Here is a 19,206-nt window from a genome sequence, read left to right as displayed (position 1 = left end):
ATGCATGCAGTGGACCCTCAGCATCTCTGAAGCCCATACAAGAAGTAAACATTTTCCCTTCATACTGTGTCTTATTTCAATCTGTCTACTCCACTGTGTATGAATTTTGCAGTTTCATGAAACTGCAAAATTCAACTATATTGGACAAGTCCTGCAAATCAAGAACAGAGATTTATAATTACTTGGATTTTGAAAGGAAGCTGTCAGGAAGAAAAAACAAGTGTCCTCAATGCTGCAAATACACAGTTATTCTTAATTTACAAGGTGATAAAAATCCACTTACTTTGCAGTTTCTATGTATCTTATTGCTTTTTCTGTCTCATCCTGCTGTTTGTACAGAAGACCCAATTCATACAGCGTGAATGGCACCAAGTAGCTATCATATTTTATTTGCTTCTCACTAAAAAAACAGAAAAATACAAAAATGGTTACTTACAACCCTGTTTAAGTGACCAGTTAACTTTAAAAGCAATCACTGCCTGTAACAGCACATAGCCAGAAAACACATTCTGAACCCTTTTTTAATGGTTAATCCTGTACACATTGATAAACAGTCTTGAAGCATCGTAGTGCCCTAAACATGTAGAAAATAAAGTTGAACAAAATGTAGGTACTCCATGCACCAGAAAACTTTTACCCTCACCCATGCAAAACATACACTTTATGAAGAATTGCTGTCTTTAGGTTTTTTTTTAAATACCTCAGCTACAAAAGCCTGCCCATTGCCAGCTCCCTTTGGAAAAAGATGCTTAAGAAAGTTCCTTTAACTTGCAATCAACCAAACCCCTCTGCCCTGTAACTCGCAATGTGCTTGACTAAACTCATATAGGACCTTAGAAACTGTAAGAGAAAACAAGATGGCAAGAGAACTAAAACACATTAACAATAACTCAATAACAAATTCTTAATAAAAAATTCCATTATTAATTTTTCTAAATAATTTGTTAGAAACATTGCACATGTAAATAGGCTTCCTCAGCCCAAATACCTAAAAACTTACAAGACATTTTCAACTACAACCAGTACTGGACTCATGTTTCATATAGAAAAGCTATCACAACTGTTTTGGAGCTGACGCCCGAAAATCCACAGCACAGGAGAAATCAGTCTTCAACTGCAACATGTAACAACAACTTCTCATCTACATGGGGAAGCATTAATTACTGAACTGAAGCATTAACTACTAAATATTGAATTAAAAAATTAAGCCAAACAAACAGTAAACCTATCTGTATTGTCATTACTTACAGGTAGCTCTGCAAATATAATTCCAAATGTATTTGGATACGACCTGACAGTTTGATTTATTTAGCCTCAAACACCGCATATACAAAGCTACAGTAAGCGTTAAATTGCTACAGAAAAATACATGCAAAGTTTTCTGGTTTTCTAACTACTTGCAGAGGTATTTTAATTTCAGATCCTTAACATGATGTTTATTTAGTCAAAATTCTAACATGACAGCTGCAACAGGAGTATCAGAAATGTCACCAAAAACTAGAAAATCAATTTCTGTTATTTTTTTTACCTTTGAATTACTTTACTGAAACATAATTCAGCTTGCATGAGTCTTCCCAAGTGTTTCAGACAGAGGCCTTTCAGCAGCTGCAACATGCACACATCATCCACATAGTATTCATTGTGATCTAACAGTGAAAGTGAGATATGTCAAACAATTTGAAGACATCATGAAAAGGAAAATTAGATTTTCAATAGGGAATATGTATTCAGATGCAGGATGTTGCTTCTTATGTTCTATACCTCAAAATGTACATATCCTTCAGGCATGGTTTAAAATACTGCTTGCTAAAGAAGATGCACCCATGACATCTGTATCTTTCTCTTAAAAGACAGGCAAAGAAGAAATAAGAAAAATTGAAACATCCAACAAATGGGCATAAACTTCATTAACTGAAGATTAAACAGTCAATAATTAAATGTATTACATTACATAAATAGTCATTATATAAAGATTTCTTACTTGCCTTATTTAAAGACTTCTTACTTCTTTATAGCTAAAACTACAGTGAGACAGGAACCATCATATTATCCTAACATCTCCCCCTGTAACAGAGCACTGACAGACCTCCAGTAGCATCAGTAGCATAAAAAAACCTGTAAAACCATGCCATGACTCTCTTACAGAACTCTTCAAAAGCATCATTTTCAGGTACAAATGCAAGAAATAATGTTTGCTAGTATTTTTATCATCTCTAATGTTTGAGAAGCCTCAGAAGTAGTGTATAATATTTGAAAAATATTTGAAAATAAGTAATAGTGTATAATATTTGAAAAACTTCATTGAAAGTCTTATGTTCAATAGAGCTAAAAATACCAGATGAAAGAGGGTGTTTGAAACAATTCAAAATTTACTTAACAAGTGTGATCCTTTTTAGTTCCCTTAGTTTGTAGCATTTGCTGGGTACATGGAAGGAAAAGAAATGAAAGAAAACACATATGGATAGACAGATGGCACCACATACATTAACAATTCAGGAAGCAAAACACTCTCCCTTCAGATCATGTTGTTTACAACTAATTACCAGCTCTCTAAGGTCACATTATTTTTTTTCCTTAATAGTCTGCCAAAGAAATCCTACATAAACAGTTCTGAAACATGCAAGACTAATGCATTTTAGGACTCCGCAAAGTGCTTTGCCATCATGTTCAGCCTTATTTCTGTCTGTGTTTAAACCCAGAAAGTCTTGATAGATTGTAACTGACAGACTGCGCTTTTAGGGACAGCAGAAGTGCAGCACAGGAGTACTTTGCATTCTCTCTAGCCTGTTTTGCTAGGCTAAGGTGTTGGACTCTGTGACTGTCTCCTGAAGGACTCATTCATTGAAATAACTGGGGGCATGCACTGATGTCAGTAAGGGCTCACCAGTCTTTAACAACTTCAACTAGTACTCTAATTTCTCAAAAGTATAGAAGCTAAAACATTAACGCTAAATGCACAGGCCAATTTAACACAGATAACCTTGCAATAAATGTGGGAGAACCATCTTTGCAGCTGCAGTGGTCTACAACAAAGGATGTATCAATACCAGGATTAAAAAAAACAAGCAAAAAATTATTTTTTCTTGAAGTTAAATAATCTGTTTTTATATATTGCATATGAAAAAAAAAATAAAGATTCCCAGAAATCCTGGGGAAAAAAAAATAAAAACACCATCTCTAATGTCCTCCATTTGTTCCTTCTACCATCTCTATTTTCAGCTCTATACAACATAAAATTACTTTCAGTCCTTGAGAGATCCCATGCTGTGCCTGTTCATGTGAAACAAATGAAATAAAAACAATTCTATGAAGTCTCAATCCCAAAATGACCTTTGTGTATAATCAACACCTTTCTTTCACAGCACCTTAGCAATCCTTTGATATTACTACCACTAAAAATGGTCTATTAAAATTTTATTGTAACCTTGTCAGCAGCCTTAATCTTTTTTTTTTTTTTTGGAATTCAGTAGCAACTCTTTATTTTCACTGAATCCATATCTTTAAAAGCAGATCAAAATCACATCTATGAAATCCAGAATAAAATAACATCTGACAGAAGTTATTACTAAAAAAAGAACCCAGAAAGTATATACACTTCCAGACTATATCCTATTTGCAAACAGTGAATTTCCATAAGAAAAACACAGTGATTTTATCTCCATTGCTTTAATTTTGGTACCTTGTACATCTTTCCTCAGAGATTCAATAGAAAATTTACTTCACCGTTACAACAGATGAGCACTTCTAGTACAAATCACAGCACAATACAGCACTGGATTTCCAACAGGTTCTGTCAGAACTCTCCATGTGGAACTCATGGGAATTACTTTATTTGCAAGTATCTTGCATGTCACTACACTTTTGTTTTAATATTACAAGAAAAAGGAAAACACTTGAGATTTAAAAGGCACACTTGATCCTGCAGAAAAGTGAAGGGCAACACAGAAAATAAAGGAACCCCATTCAAACATGGCCATACAGGTTACTCTCATTTGGTTTATTATATCATCCAGATTTGACCATTATAAATTTCTTGCACGTCCCTGGATAATTTCTTATGCATCATCTCAATTTACACTATAAATCATACTTAGGTATATATTACATTTCTGAATTGCTGTTTTAACCACTAAAATTGTTCACAAGTGTGACTTAGGGTTTAGTGTTCATAACCACTAAACCATACAACCACTAAACTGCTAAATTGTTCATAAGTGTGAGTACAATCTGCGTTCAATAAAAATTATTTTAATGAATTATCATTTAAAAAGATTCACATGAAAAATGACATTTATTCTAGAAAAACTCAAAAGAGAATTCTCCCCAAAAATTCACATGACAGGTAAAAGAACTATGCTGATAAAATCTGACAAAAATCAAGTACTTGTGCAGTAAACCAGTTGTAATAAATGAATTTAAATTCTTTTAGGAGTAAATTATGGGCTGATTCTCTAAACATTACTCCAAGATGTAAAACCATGGTCAAAGTTTATTCATTAAGTATGTTTAATTTTACAACTAGCAAATGTGTTTTATTTTGCCAGAAAGCAAAACAAAAAACCCAACTCATTCATGCATAGCACTTCATCAAATATTTTATACTTTGTCATATTCTCTGCAACATGTGTCCTATGTAACAAAGCATGATATGAATTGGTTTAGAAAAAATATTTTTCAGACATTTAAGATATCAGCAGATTATGTTCCAAGAACACTCTCAAAGACAAGAAAAAACTAAGCTAGACCAGTCATGTTCTGTAACCAATAACCTGATGTCCCTGAGTTTTCTGTATTCTTCTGCAGCATCAATCACACTGCATAAAGAACATATTGAAGAACCATGCCTAAATTTTGTGAGGCTCCAAAACTTCCATACTTTGACTTAATTAGAACATTGTCAAAGCCAACACTTACTTCACAGAATATAAGAAGACAAAAGCATAGAAAAATGTCAGCATTTCTTATAAGATTATTAATTCCACCTTAATTGATCACTTACTAGTTTCATTTTGTAGAGCAGCTTCTTCTTTCTCAATTGTTACCAGTAAGTTTTCAGTAAGGTCTGCTCTTTTGCCCACAATTGCAAATCCATTCCAGACATACATCATTTCCTGATTAAAAAAAAAAAACAAAACCAACCAACCAACACAAAAAGGTGAGAACAACCCATGGAATTGCATAAATATTTAACTAAAGAGTGCCTCTGAAAAGGCTGTTGTGGAACATTTTTGAGTATATAAAATACTACCAAAGCTTGTTTTGGTACAACACATCTATGAATAGGAAAGGAAAAATTACATTGAATGTGTGCTGACAAAGGTAATTTGTGTTTTTAAGAGTTGAATGTTTTGATACCTTTTTAACGGATTCTACTATCATGTATTTTCACAGATCTTCAGAAATTAAACTGAACAGATTTTATCAGGACAGTTTACCATCACCCACATAACATGTCAGCAAAACCGGATGCTTTAGATTAAACTTGTGGTCCCTGCCACCTAAAATAAAGAAGGAGCTAAAAGTAGTTCTTTCTAAAGGATGATAGGTAAATTTGGAATTTGCATTTGAGTGTGTTCTTGTATATACAGCATACTTATGTAAGCATGCACCCAAAACCACGCTCTAAATGCTCTAATCGATAGACAATTACCTGCCATTCAGGGCAAAACTGGAGGTAGATAAAACTTTCTGGATAAAAATGTGATTCCAGTAGGCACATCCAACACACGATTTTACTATAATTTCTACAAAATTTTGTTGGAAAAAAATCAAGGCAAATCCTGGAAACATATCTTCCCAGATGGCTCAGTACAACAGTAAGCAATGAGCTTGATTTGATACATTATTACATTGTAAAACTTGAGGAGAATAAGGGTTAATGCTCACCAACAAGGAGCTTTGCCAAGATCTTTACTCAGTCATTACAAACTAGAGTATCATTTGTTCTACCGTAATTGAAATTACACCTCTGAAATATGATGCCTAATGTCATTCTGAAGCTGATACAATACATTGGTGAAATATTTCCACTTGCATTTGTAGTGTAAATATGTACATTTTCAGATAGAGAAAAAATCTGGTTGTATCAAAGTCTGAAACAATGTTAATAACATCATCAACTACATCATGCTAGATTATTTCAATTCTGTAGTCCTGTCTAATTTATATTTACTGAAATAAACCATACATTATGTTTGGTTATGCTTAGTCCATGATGAAAATATTCCTAAATTAAAACAGAATGCTGAATTTGACAGCAAGACCAAATACATATATTCACAACTTACAAGCACTCTGCTGTACAAGCCCAAGACAAATTTTACTTAATCCTCTACATGCAATTTAATACAGAATGAATTTTAGATCCAGAGGATTACTTTTATTTAGACTCCTCCATCTATATCAATGAGCATTAACATAAGAAATTTCTTCTTGAATTAGGATTTTCATGCACAGTTGTTGGTAAATTATGCACATACAAAGATTTTAGCATACACATATGAGAAGTATCAGTGCTGTGCACACAGAAGCAGACTGTGCAATACTAATGACTGATGTTAAAATAGAGGGAATTAGAATAGCATTCATAAAGTTACTTCAGCTTCTGCTTGTTTTAATCAGACTCAATACAAGGGGAACAAAAAAACACAAAAAACCAATCACCACATTTCATTTTCATAAGAAAAACAGAAAGTATCAAAGTACTCTTTAACTTCCTAATGAGTCTAGAAGACAAGGACTAAAATCCTACCAACCTAAAGAACATTAATGCAGTTTTCTGTATGCTGAGCTTTTCACATGAAAAATATGGCACTTGTTTTATACTGCTGCTTTGTTGGTAGTATGATCCAGTCTCTAATACTTTTCACCAAAATCACATTGAATTAATGCAGTACTTCTTTAAAAAACTTAAAATGCAGACATATAATACCTGACAATATTATTCCTTCCCTGTAAAATGAACTATTCTGATTTCTTTTCTCTTTGAAAAGGATGAAAACAAAGCAAGAACACATACCAAGGCAGGTAATATCAGCTTCACTGGTTGAGGACATGCATAGCGTCGAGCTTTCCTAACTGCAAACTTCTCAGTCGGGATAGATTTTCCTGCAATTCTCTGTTTTAGACCATCCACTTGTCTACAAGAAGGGAAAATGGAAAAAAAAAAGTTTTTTGTTGGTATTTTTTTTCATCTCATTTTAGTTAGAAAGACTTACTGTTATCCTCTGAAATTTAACATCTTAAAATTTTTTTACACCATGGAGATCAGAGCTGCAGGATTTATCTTTGCTGATAAAAGCAATTCTAATGCTAAAGGCAAACAGAAAATAATGGAAAGTTTATGGTTATAAGCAAGAAGTAAAACACACAAGATAAAGACATGGGAGGACAGAGAGTACACATTCAGCTGCTTTATAAAAGTTTACCTGAATAAAGACACTATGTCCTCACCAGTCCTCTTCAAATCATCCTCTGGAAGCATACACAGAATTGCTGCCTTCTGGAATACATATATTGCCTGTTTCAAAAAGAAACCACATCTGATTTTCTGTGTTTAATCAATACATTAAAGACTCAAATCTCTCACCCAATTGCTGTAGCAAAGTATTCCCATAATTCTCAGGCAGATATAACTATAAAACCCTTTGTCACAGAATTTATGCTGTAAGTTTATTTTTAATGTATTTATATTTTTATATCAGTCAGAAAGTTAAAGGTATCCCCTGAAAAAAACAGGAGAATTTATTTTGCAAACCACTGTCAAAGAGATGAGGTTAAATGACTTAACTGTTCTAAAGTCCATTACTGTTATTATACGGTCTATTACTTGTAGACATGAAAAAACCAGACGGAAATATCTGGGTACTGATTCAAAGAATGTTTAATAACTGGGTTTTGCAGGAAAAAAAAATCCATAATTCTATTAAAGACACTTGCATTTCATGCTGAATATACTATTCTCTTCCACTTTTGCCAAGAATTAGATGTATACCCTTTTTCATTAAGATAATAAAAGAGTAATCTATAGAGGAACAGATAATAATAATGCATAAAAGGTTATTGGCTTGGTTCATTGCGCTTGCTTCATACCGTGAAAAACGTTTTTACAAGGAAAAGGTTATCTGATAGCCCAGCTTTTCTTGTGAGATCCTGTCCCCAGCAGCCTTTCTCATTTTGTGCCACAAAGCATCTGAAGATTAGGTGTGTGTGTTTATAAACACCAAACACAGTTTCTTCAGCCAAGTTTTACTAGTGAATATTAGAATTCGACTTGAGACACAAGTTTACAGTTTTCCCATCCCTCTTCTTTCTCCCAACCTGGGTAAGCAGCTCCATTTTTGGCGGGGCCAAAGCATTGCTGCTTATGGTTCTGCTGCTTCAAAATGTGAAATAAAAAGTCATCCTTAACCACCCAGTTAAAACAGTTTGGTCCCATTGTGTCTCTGTTTATGAGTTTCCCAGGAAGGCAAACATTACACTTATTGTGCAAAATTAAAAGTGACTTTAACTGTAGAGACCACTGGTATACCACAACAATGTCCACCTGCCCATTTACCTTAGACCACCTGCTCTCTTTGCTGAGCAGGTCTGCATATCGATATGCCCGAAGCCAGTCCTGCTGGAAGGTGTAGCACCACATCAGTTCCCAGTAACAGAGATGATGAATCTGTTTCCACTCTTGCTGGGCTGCTATGCAGTCTTGGAACCTCAACTGCGCCTATGAGTAAGTAATTAAGGAAGAATGATGAAAACTGGCTCAATTATAGCTCCATGTGAGAGCAGTGTCTAATTACAGAACAAGCTCTTACCTAGCACCCAGGTGGAAAAACACCTGACAAGTAAAATGAGATAAACTTCCCTTTCAGTCTCACTTAGAGAGAGGGCTGGAATCAACATTGACAGTGAATGTGAACAGGGGTAACAGCATACTTATCAGTCAAACTGATACATAGATGAATTAATTGTTTTTCCTCCTCAGGCTAAACACTAAACAAAAAATTTTAGAAAAAAATATCATTTACCTTTTCAAAATTTCCTTTCAGTATATCTATTCTGGCAGCATAAAATAGAATAATGGAACCCTTGAAAAGAGATGAGAAAAATAACCAATTAGGAGTTTGAGCATAGGGAAATACATTTCTGTGATAATATTTATTAGAAATACGCACATTTGGAAATTTCAGGAGGTAGGGTTCGAGGAGACTGTCTGCTTCCTGAAGGTTGGCTTCCCCTGTACCTAGAAAACGTAACAAACCAACCTCAATGTACTTAAAGGAATCCAAGTTTTCACATTGTATTTGACAGATCAATGGATGATAGCTTTATGTGAAAGCAGAATTATTTCATCATCTTGTGTTTCTATAAACTAAATTCTTGTCTCAAAGATACTTTGTGATTTAAAAATACTAAATGTCTGTAAATTGAAAAAAATTACAGACAATATAGGAATATTTTTTAGACTGTTCCATCACTGATCCTAGTTATATTTTTAAATCCCTTTAATTGCTTTAGCAAGATAGGAAAACATCCTCAGCTGCCTCTTCTAATTTTGACATCAGTAATGAAATACAAGTGATACTGGAAGAAATGAAGTTCTCCTTAATTTCCTGATGAGCCTGAGGGACAAGTACTAAAATACTTAAATATTAAAGAATGAGAAAATATATGGTAAAGAAGCATATAGAATTAATTACGACTTCCAGCTCTAAATGGCAAAAATAGTTAGTTCTGGTTGTATAGCTTTTTTCTGGAGATAGTTTTCACAACATCTGATTTAAATTTATGGATAATGATTTTTCTGTACTTAATAATATTTTGCAATATTTTGCTGTTGAGACAGCCCTGCAAATGGAGCAAGATGTTGGTATAATGCTATCTACCCTCACTATTTCTGCAGACACAACTTTGTCATGGATATTAATTTTAGATCATAATTAAGTATACAGCAAACTCCTATTTGGCCACAGTTTTGAAATTCTGTTATAAAAATAAATCACAATATCTATCATAAGGTGTAGCATGACTGAAAAGCTACACAGTGGGTCTCACCAAGGATTAAGGAGACGTAAGTATGATAAACCAACAGGGTGAAAGTACACAGAATGGCCCTCAAACTGCTGCCAGATGCGCCTTCCCGTAGTTGGCAGAGGCCCAACTCCTAAGAAATATCACAAACACATGCAGAATTAACTATAAGTATACAGAGTTACTATCAATTTTTTCTGGCTAATGAAAATTTAATTTTCCCTTCAGATGTAAGTATTTCACAATTCAGTACGTATCTCAAATCCAACAAAACCCTCTACCAAAATATTTCTGTCACAGCTAACAGCACTAAGGAAGAAGACTAATCTAACTCTTAATAAAATCATGCATTTCAGTGCTCTGGTGAAATGGGAACACCACATGAACCATGCAGACACACAGGTCTACAACCCTTCCCCACTGTGTTCTGACTCAACCTTTCAGAATAACATCCTTCAATCTATGTTCGGTGGGAAACTCTCTCAACTGTTCCAGTGCTACTTGTTGGTGTGAGACTTCCTCCACTGAAAACCCTGGCTATCCTCAATTCTCTTCCATCAAGTCAGCCATAAGTCAACTATTTTGAGGCTCTGACCAAAATATTACCTCTGCTGATACACCAATGTCTAAAGACAGATCCAGATTCATGGAGCCTTACGCAGATCTTAACACATGAGATTTCCCTTACGTTTCTGTTTAGACCCATTACATAACAGCTTGACTATCTGAGGGGTGTTGAGCTCACAGCTTCCCTAATCAAAAGCAATGACTCCTCAGAAACATATTTTTGCCTCAAAACAAATATTAACAGATCAGTTTTATTGCATAGCAACTTGATGAATTATAGGAGAATTCAAGCACCACACAAAAAAAAATTGTGATGATATTTCAAAATCATTCTTTTCTTCCAGCCTTTACTGCATTTTTAGTCAGGGAAAAACAGGTATTTTGAAAGAGCTTCAGCAAGAACCAGGTTTTACGGAGGAAGAAATGGAATGAACTGGTCTCTACTGAAGTCTAATTTTACAGCAGGAGAACCATATTGTGGACAATCTAACAGCAATAAGACCATATGGTGACTGCAGCTATAGTAATTTGAAGTTCAGTTGTGTGCAGTTCTGTGGGTCCCCTCATTACAATTTCTTACTTGAGGTTTTTTTAGGTTTTTCATTTCTTATGGGCATCAAAAGGAGTTTTAAAGAGCTGTAAAATAATTAAAAAACAAGTTACAAATATTTTTGTCATCCATGAGAGAAAGATGTACCTAGAGTCCAGGATGACACATGATATTCAGAATTTTTTTTTTCCCAAAGAAATGGGCAGGGATTTGTGTGGAAAAATGTAGAAATATGACTCTTCCCTCAGTTACTGGTGAGAAATGTCAATTTCTGACTACATCAACTAGGAAAAGAAGCTGATATCCCCTACTTAAGGATCAGCAAAAGGAAAGGATATTGCATTGGCAAAATCTCCTCTTAAGTAAACTGGTCCTTTCTCATGCATGTTAAAGAGTGGAGTATCACCATATGTGCTTTTATGCCTGTATCATCTAACCCATTTCTCTTTTTAACAACAGTAAAATACTGATAAACAATCAATATTATACTTCCAGTGTGGAATACATGGCATTAAATCCATCCAGTCTTTTATCTGAGAAAAAATTAATTTGAAAAAGCAAGTATCAAATTGAATACCCTATTGCCAGAAAATCCAATAAATTCTAGAAGTCGAAGGATCCTTCCTGGTAAAAGTGACAGCATCTGAAATACATTTAAAAATAAAAAGATAACTGTAAACATGTACACTTCAAAAAAAAAGTTACATTGTTATAAATGTGAACCAAAAAGGCCAGCTACTATGTTAAATGCTATTAGACATTAGTAAAAATTTAGTAAAAATTTTTTACATTAGTAAAAAATTAAAAGATGAAAGAACCTGAAAGTAAACATGCATGCTCAGAATTCTGATGACCATCCAGCATGAAAATAGACAGAGTCCAGCTGTGCTTCTCTAGAGAATGACAGATTTTTCCATCTTCAGCTGGTTAAAATCGCTTGAAAACTGTGGGTCTTTTAGAATGAAAGTCTTATCTATTTTAGTATGACTCACAACCTACAACTGCCATGTTCCCATACTATTATTTCATTTTATTGGGAGTCTCACAGAGGCCCTACTTGTTCCTCTTGTGGGAGTACTGAATCAGCAGATCAGTCAGCATAATGGTTTTAGAAATACTAGCTGTTGCTATCATCCTTTAGCCCTCTATCACAGGCATTTTTGTTCCCTCTGTTACTGCATCTTCCACATCACAACAGAAAATGTACAAACATCATAACCACCTTTTCAATAGCATTAAGAAGCAGGTCAACTTGAGGGTCAGTTTTTAGAAAGCTCCATTCACCCTAATACGTTTTGCCCATCAGACACTTTTTCTGTTAAGCCTCCTACTGAGAGGACTCCATGAAGAATAGGAGACGCAAGAACACCTATGAACACAGTTGCTTGAATTTTAAAGTCAGGTGCAGATAAACCTGAGTTCTTCTGACCAGACTTAAAATTGGCCATCTCCAATCTAGAATGATACAGAAATTAACATACTGGCAGAAATCAGCTTTAACTATTGCCATGACAGATGTGAACAGGTAACTGTAGCAAATTGTAAAGAAAAGGCAATTTTCCTTTGCACAAACTCAGTAAACTACTGCTCATTCTTCTACGTATAATTATCTATGAGAATCTAGAGTATGTCACTGAAGTAAAAGAATGGGATACATGAGTTAAAATTAAACAGTCACTCCAGGCATTTTGTAACAACAGCATAAGCATCTTTAAAAATCCTGCTACACACAGGTAGATGCAGCTCCCTTTTCACTTCAGAAATAGATGTATTAGTTACTCCCAGAGAACTAAACTGTTCAGAATAAACTAACAGAAACATCCCAGAAAGCATGCACACACCCAGAAGTTAATGCTAGTTTCACATTGCATAAAACCTCAAACCCCATATCTCTATTTTACAAATGTGTAAATGTTAAATTAGTTACAGTAGCACATATACAAAGAAAGTCCTACAGAATAACCCAATGGCCTTTCTGTAGAAGAAGAAGTCATACCAAGTTGAATGCTCCAATTCCAAGTTTCACTCCTCCTTCAAACTGGTAGTATGTTTCATTTTTGCTTTTGTTCCCCTGAGTCGTCTGTAGCACCTGATGACATTCCCTTGTGATGGAGAAAAAAACGAGGGAAGGGGAAACACAACATAGAAATTACTGACTGATGACTAGGATAGATACAAAAATATTCCTTTGTATTTTGGGAGCATTAATGCCACTCCAACTGCTTATATTACTTTTGAATTCAAGTGTTTTCTAATAGCTTACTTGTATATTTGATAACTTGTCCTAATTTTCAGGCCACCTTTGATAAAGTTGATCATATTTTCATCCTGGAAGAAAAAGATCTAACTGTAAAATATTGTGTGATCATATTACACATAACACATACATAAAAATCCTCCAGCTACATATAAATTTATTAATAAGCTTATGTCATAGTAGGAAACACTAAAAACATTTTTCAGTCACTAAATGTGTCTCTAAGACTGACATTAACACTTGCTCTAAGTTGTCAGGGAAACATTTCTTTAGTGCACATTACAAATTCTAAAACTGAAGAGAGAGGTGAAAAAGAAAGTCGAAGTGTTAGTTATGGCAGAATTTGTGATGTATATAAATGAACCAAGAAAGCTCTCCACCAGATGGTGCTGCAGGAACTGTTTCAAATATTTGGAAATGGCGATTCTGACATACACAAGGAAGCCTACAGAAACTGGCAGAAGACAAACTGAAAAATCCCTCGAACAGATGAAACTATTGCTGATCAAAAGTTACTACCTGTGTTATTCAATTTATGTGCTTACTAACCTCTAGGAAAACCAAAACAAAGCCACAATGTACTTGCCATCAAAACTAAATTCCTGAAAAGCAAAATATTGGTTCAACAGGATGAATTTTTTTCTCCTAGAATTCAAATAAAAGGGGAAGATGCTGGCATTTCAGAAATGCAAATTTAAATACTTAGGAACAGTATATACAACATGGAAAATGAAAAGAGCAACAAAAAAAGGCCTCAGAATGATCAACCAAAGGAAATTCTGGCTTTCATAAAAATATTACCATTTTAAAACTCTTCATCTCTCTTCTCTGCAAGTCTGAACACCCAAATGCAAGTGTTTCAGTACAAGAATTCTATTTCCCTCTGAATGTTTACATTTTTGTTATCATCATCATCATCCTAACACTAATCATGATCAGCCAAAGATGAAAAATATGAGGCAGCACAGCAATCAGCAAAGTAGGGTATTACAGTCAAAAGCAATACAGATGTGGTGTTTTGGAGAAAATATACATCTAATGGTTTTTTATTATTTTATACTGTCCTAACTCACCACCTCCAACAACATTCTTTTCATGGTTAAAACAGACTTCACCCACCGAATAAAAATAAAAGAAGGGTTGATTCCACATGGCTAGTAAAGGAGCAAGCTAGTTACAGGAAAGACTAACATTCCACTAATAGTATTTCCTGACACTTCTGGCCAAATCAAGTAGTTCCTAAGTCATAAGCAAAAGGAACTTATTCTGACCTTAGTGTATCCTATGTGCCTCACTTCGTTCTCATAATTTATACTGGAAAAGATCATCTATAATACATATTTAATAAACACTTGTTAAACACTCACATATCTTCAAAAAGTATGATGAACAACTCCTGTTTTCAGGAATCAAGTTTCAAATTGAATTTGAAAACTCTGTAGCATGAAGTCCCTGAATTACAACCTAAATCACTAGCACCACACAGTATAAAATACCAGATCTTTCTGTGAGCTGAATTGTTACCTCAGCAATGCTAAGCATGCCCATTTTATAAGCATTCATTACTGTATTATTCCTGACACCATGTGCACACAGAGCAAGATGGAATTGGAAATTACACATGTATCAGCTGAAGTTTGTTAGTTGGAAAACATTCTACTCATTAATGCAAAAAATGACTTGTACTTTCAAACAATACACTTCCTCATACTTGAAAATATTTTTATGCAGGCACTGGACACTGTCCAATGTGATCCAATGTGCAAATCATTTAAACATACCATTTTGTATAAAACAGGAGGTATGTTTAAAAGGTGGTATGTTTATACCTTAGGGTAATACCTTGATATCTGAATATCATCTTTGGTTATTCATACAAACAAAGAGAGAACTTTGCTGAGCAGCACAAGATTTACCATACTTTCAACTGCTGCCATGAAATAACATTCAACAGAAAAAAAATTTTGTTTGAACATCACATCTTTTGTTGAGAAACGGACTTTACCTGTACGAAGGTGAGAGCGGCTTTCTGTAATAAGCACTCAGCATAGCAGATTTCAGCATGCATTTCCTCTATATAAGAAAGAAAAGTTATTTACTATCAGCAATGTTATTGTCAATACTGTCTTCTTGGGGTCAATGGAACAAACAAAATGCTGCCAAGACAAGAAAGAAAAAAAAAAAGAAAGAAAAAAAAAAAAGCAAAATTCTGCTGTTGCCATTTCAGTAATTGCTGAGTAATAGCTCTAACACACAAATCCCAACAGAATTCTTCTATTTCCCTTCTTCTCAGACAAAACATTGTCAGAGCTGACCTCAGTCTATGGCAAAAGCTACCTGACATTCTGGTAGATGGGTCTCCTACAATTTTCATTGATTCTAAGCTTAACAGCCCACTGCAACTCAGTCTTTCTGGCCTCCTTCCACGTCTTACAAGAAATTTCTGTAAATGAATATTAACCCTCACGGAGGTTCAGGCTTTTCCTACATCCACTGAGACATTATGAACAGGTTTTCACCAAGTCATGCTTAACAAACTGAAAGCCCCAGGCAGACTTTCTGTCTTCATGCAGCACTAAAGTACATTTGATTTAACACACATGACACAAGTTGCTCTGCACCCATGCTGCAAGACCAGCCACATGCACAAGGCTGCTGTATGTACAGTGCATACGTGGTGAGTTTGATGTGTCCAAGTATTAAAGAGGATTCTTGTGCCAGGTTAGAAAAAAATGCATACTTGACTCTGCCTGAATCAGAAATAGGAGATCAGCATTTTCAGAGCCATGAACAATGTACTGATACCATTTCCCAAAACACCTTAAGGCAAAACAGACAAGCACAAAACTTGTTAATATATTCAGATTCCAATGCAACTAATGACAAGGATGTACTCCTCCGCATCAATGGTTCTTAAACTTTTGGGAGCTCTCTTAAATCAAAAAAAGGAAGTTTCCCTTCAGTCCTATAATGTGTTGTGAAAGGCATTCCTTTCTTAATTCATGCATGCTCAGAGACAAAAAAAACCCCATTAGCCTGAATTCTCCACTGAAGCTTTGCATTCAAATTAGAAAAGATTATATACATGATTTGCATGTTTATTACTGTAAGACACGAGTAAAGTCAGAGTTAAGCATATTTGTATACATTGGTAGGGATAGTTTTGAGCTTTTTTCACTTTTTTATTTTAACTGTGTTATTTAACTACTTACCTTCAGTCAACTGATCCACTGTCTGTTTAGAAACTAGATTGGACAAGGATTCCACCACTGTGCTTCTTTTCCTGAATCTAAATAGGTTGTGCAGGGAAGAAAAGAAAGCCATACATTTCAACACAAACCTGAATTTAATAACTGGAATTCTTAAAAACTTCCAACCAAAATTTACACAGATTCTTAGCAAAACGATCATGTGTCAACAGTTTAAATTCTTTCAGTAGTCTAAAGACTTGTATGCCTCTAGGCTAAAGAGCCTATCCAACATTAAATGCATGCTTGCAATTTCCATTAATCTACATTAAATGCGTGACAGCTTCAACCCCACTGCCACTCACTAGCTACAGAGGTGTCACTGATGCTGGGCAAGACACTTTAACTGGAATTCAAAGTTTTATGAATTGCGTTTTTCTGTTTCTTAAACATGCACGCAAAATTAGAATGAAAAAATGAAAAGGAGCTCTGTTTTCAACAAATATGTTTCAGTATTTTATGGTGGTTTATGCCAGATAAAATGCCATAAAATCACACACTTAACTTCCAAGAGATCTCAACTCACATTTTAATTCCAAAAATTAATTTTTGGAAAAAAATTACAAACAACTCGGCATTATGAAGAAGCTAGAGAAACAACGCTATATTCAGAAAATGAATGCACTCTGTAAGCCAAGGAGTCACTGATTATAAATACTAACCATTAGCTTATCATTTTTGTTTACACTACACATTGACAATTGTGGGATCCTGAGAAGAAGATTATAACACTACACATTAACATAATGCACACAAGAAAAGAGTCAATTAAGGTACATGTAGTTATGGTAATTCTTCAACTTCGAACATTTAATTAACTTTCTCTTGCATTTTTATGAGTTTTGAGACAGACTACACCAGAGTACTCATGAATTAAAGTTTATATCCTGCAGAGATGAAATCCTGTACTGCAGCTGTCTAGAACTAGAGGCACATCTAATCTTCAGACACACTAAACAACACAGTTCAGATGAAACTGCAAATTGATAGCACATCCAAAAAAGATGCAGAAACTGCTGACTTCTTCTCTTCTTCAGACAGCATCTGATAACGTTTTCTCATTTCTTTTTTGCCATGGCTAAGATGATGATAATGTTAAATGTCTAAACTAATATTTGGCAGTCATTTTTTGGGAAATAATTGTGATAAAATAGATTAACCAATATTGAAGAAGAGATTTGTTTAAACTTCAGCTTCCACAACCCATTCTCTAAGGGGTTTTTTTTGCTGTCCAAAGAAAGACCAGAAGCAAAATGTTCAGTCCAGATAATTTCTGATGTGAGCAACAGAAATTGCTCTTAACATTGTTAATTTTAAGGTAATCTAAACATATTTGTAACTACAACAAAAAAAAACTTATTTGGTTTTCAGCAGAAACCTTAGTACAAGCTTAATTGTATCAGACTATTGGTTCAACCTTTGGAAACAACTTTTTTAAGATGTTTGCATGCTGAAAGGGGACAATTCAAAATACAGGCCTTGAAACTTTTGGAAAAACAAGAAGTCACAGATGCCAATGGCTCAGACAGTTGAAAAATGTCAGTTTATGTGTAGGTCTACACAGTGAAACAATCATTTAACTAAATGTAGTAGCTATTAATACCCACACAGGACAAGTCTGTTGTTGCCACAACACCATGTAGAAAAATATCTTCACCAGTAATGTAGTGGGACTTAGTCCACCTTAACAAATTTAGGCCACTCTCATACAGACAAGAGCCTGCTTTTAAAACATACAGAGAACTGGGGTATGTCACAAATAATACTTTTTGGATTTAGTATCTCATTACGGTTGGGATTGCTTGGGCTCACCTTTGGCAGGTTTGCAAAGCATCCTTCATTGTAGAAATTCCCACTTGTATATCCTGCTGTTCAAAGGTCATTGCAGCTTGCATAACTAAAATAGTGCTGTATCCAAGTGCATGGTACATACTATCTTTGGACCTAGGGAAAACATGAATGTTGTGCATTTAAGCAACACTTTACATTGCAATACAAAATTAAATGCAGAGACACTTGTGTAAATTTGTGAAAAGATGGAAGAATTAAGCAGGAAAGTAACAGATCTGATAATATAATCTACAAATGTTTATTGGATAATTATGACTTAAATAGCCTTGAATAGACATCATTTTAGCTCACTTTCTCGACTTGTTAGAGAGAGCTCACATCTCATGAGTTCATAATAGATAAGGATAATAAACTTCAGGGTGAGACTTCAAAAACAACGTCTCCTGAGTTTTATTCTCCCTGACCTTGGAGCAAGAAAGATCCTGGTATTCCAACAGTAATATCATCTTCCACTGAGCTTAACTGCAACTAATTCTAAGAGATAATATTCCTGGCCTACTGCCTTCCTCACATGAGCTCTCCAGACCACTAAAAGCAAACACTTGATAGCTGCGTCATCCTTCTGATGTTTCATTTAAAGCTGTCTTTGAGCTTGTTTGTACAACATCAACCAACGTATCACTCTTAATCCATTCTTACTAGCACCATACAGAGGGAGAATATTACTTCACTCTATTGACATTGGCTACATATCCCTCTTGCCAACA

General features: G+C 34.7%; 1 protein-coding gene across 2 annotated transcripts in view; it reads right to left on the bottom strand.

The window, feature by feature from the left end:
* TTC39B (tetratricopeptide repeat domain 39B) overlaps window positions 1-19,206 on the bottom strand; it is a 77,939-nt gene that overhangs the window by 4,500 nt on the left and 54,233 nt on the right. For both annotated transcript variants that reach the window (XM_059492513.1, XM_059492512.1), the window contains exons 4-18: window positions 18,461-18,592; window positions 16,613-16,689; window positions 15,406-15,473; window positions 13,407-13,471; window positions 13,140-13,245; window positions 11,721-11,786; window positions 10,051-10,159; window positions 9,171-9,238; window positions 9,024-9,083; window positions 8,558-8,719; window positions 7,428-7,519; window positions 7,019-7,139; window positions 5,000-5,111; window positions 1,529-1,646; window positions 284-400 (exon numbers count right to left, since the gene is read on the bottom strand). In XM_059492513.1, coding sequence (XP_059348496.1) covers window positions 284-400; window positions 1,529-1,646; window positions 5,000-5,111; window positions 7,019-7,139; window positions 7,428-7,519; window positions 8,558-8,719; window positions 9,024-9,083; window positions 9,171-9,238; window positions 10,051-10,159; window positions 11,721-11,786; window positions 13,140-13,245; window positions 13,407-13,471; window positions 15,406-15,473; window positions 16,613-16,689; window positions 18,461-18,592 — 1,473 coding nt within the window. The remainder of the gene's footprint in view (window positions 1-283; window positions 401-1,528; window positions 1,647-4,999; window positions 5,112-7,018; window positions 7,140-7,427; window positions 7,520-8,557; window positions 8,720-9,023; window positions 9,084-9,170; window positions 9,239-10,050; window positions 10,160-11,720; window positions 11,787-13,139; window positions 13,246-13,406; window positions 13,472-15,405; window positions 15,474-16,612; window positions 16,690-18,460; window positions 18,593-19,206) is intronic.

This window comes from Ammospiza nelsoni, chromosome Z (genome assembly GCF_027579445.1).
Source record: "Ammospiza nelsoni isolate bAmmNel1 chromosome Z, bAmmNel1.pri, whole genome shotgun sequence".
Taxonomy (NCBI): domain Eukaryota; kingdom Metazoa; phylum Chordata; class Aves; order Passeriformes; family Passerellidae; genus Ammospiza; species Ammospiza nelsoni.
The sequence above is the reverse complement of the archived record's forward strand: the minus strand, read 5'-3'. Positions and strand labels throughout refer to the sequence as shown.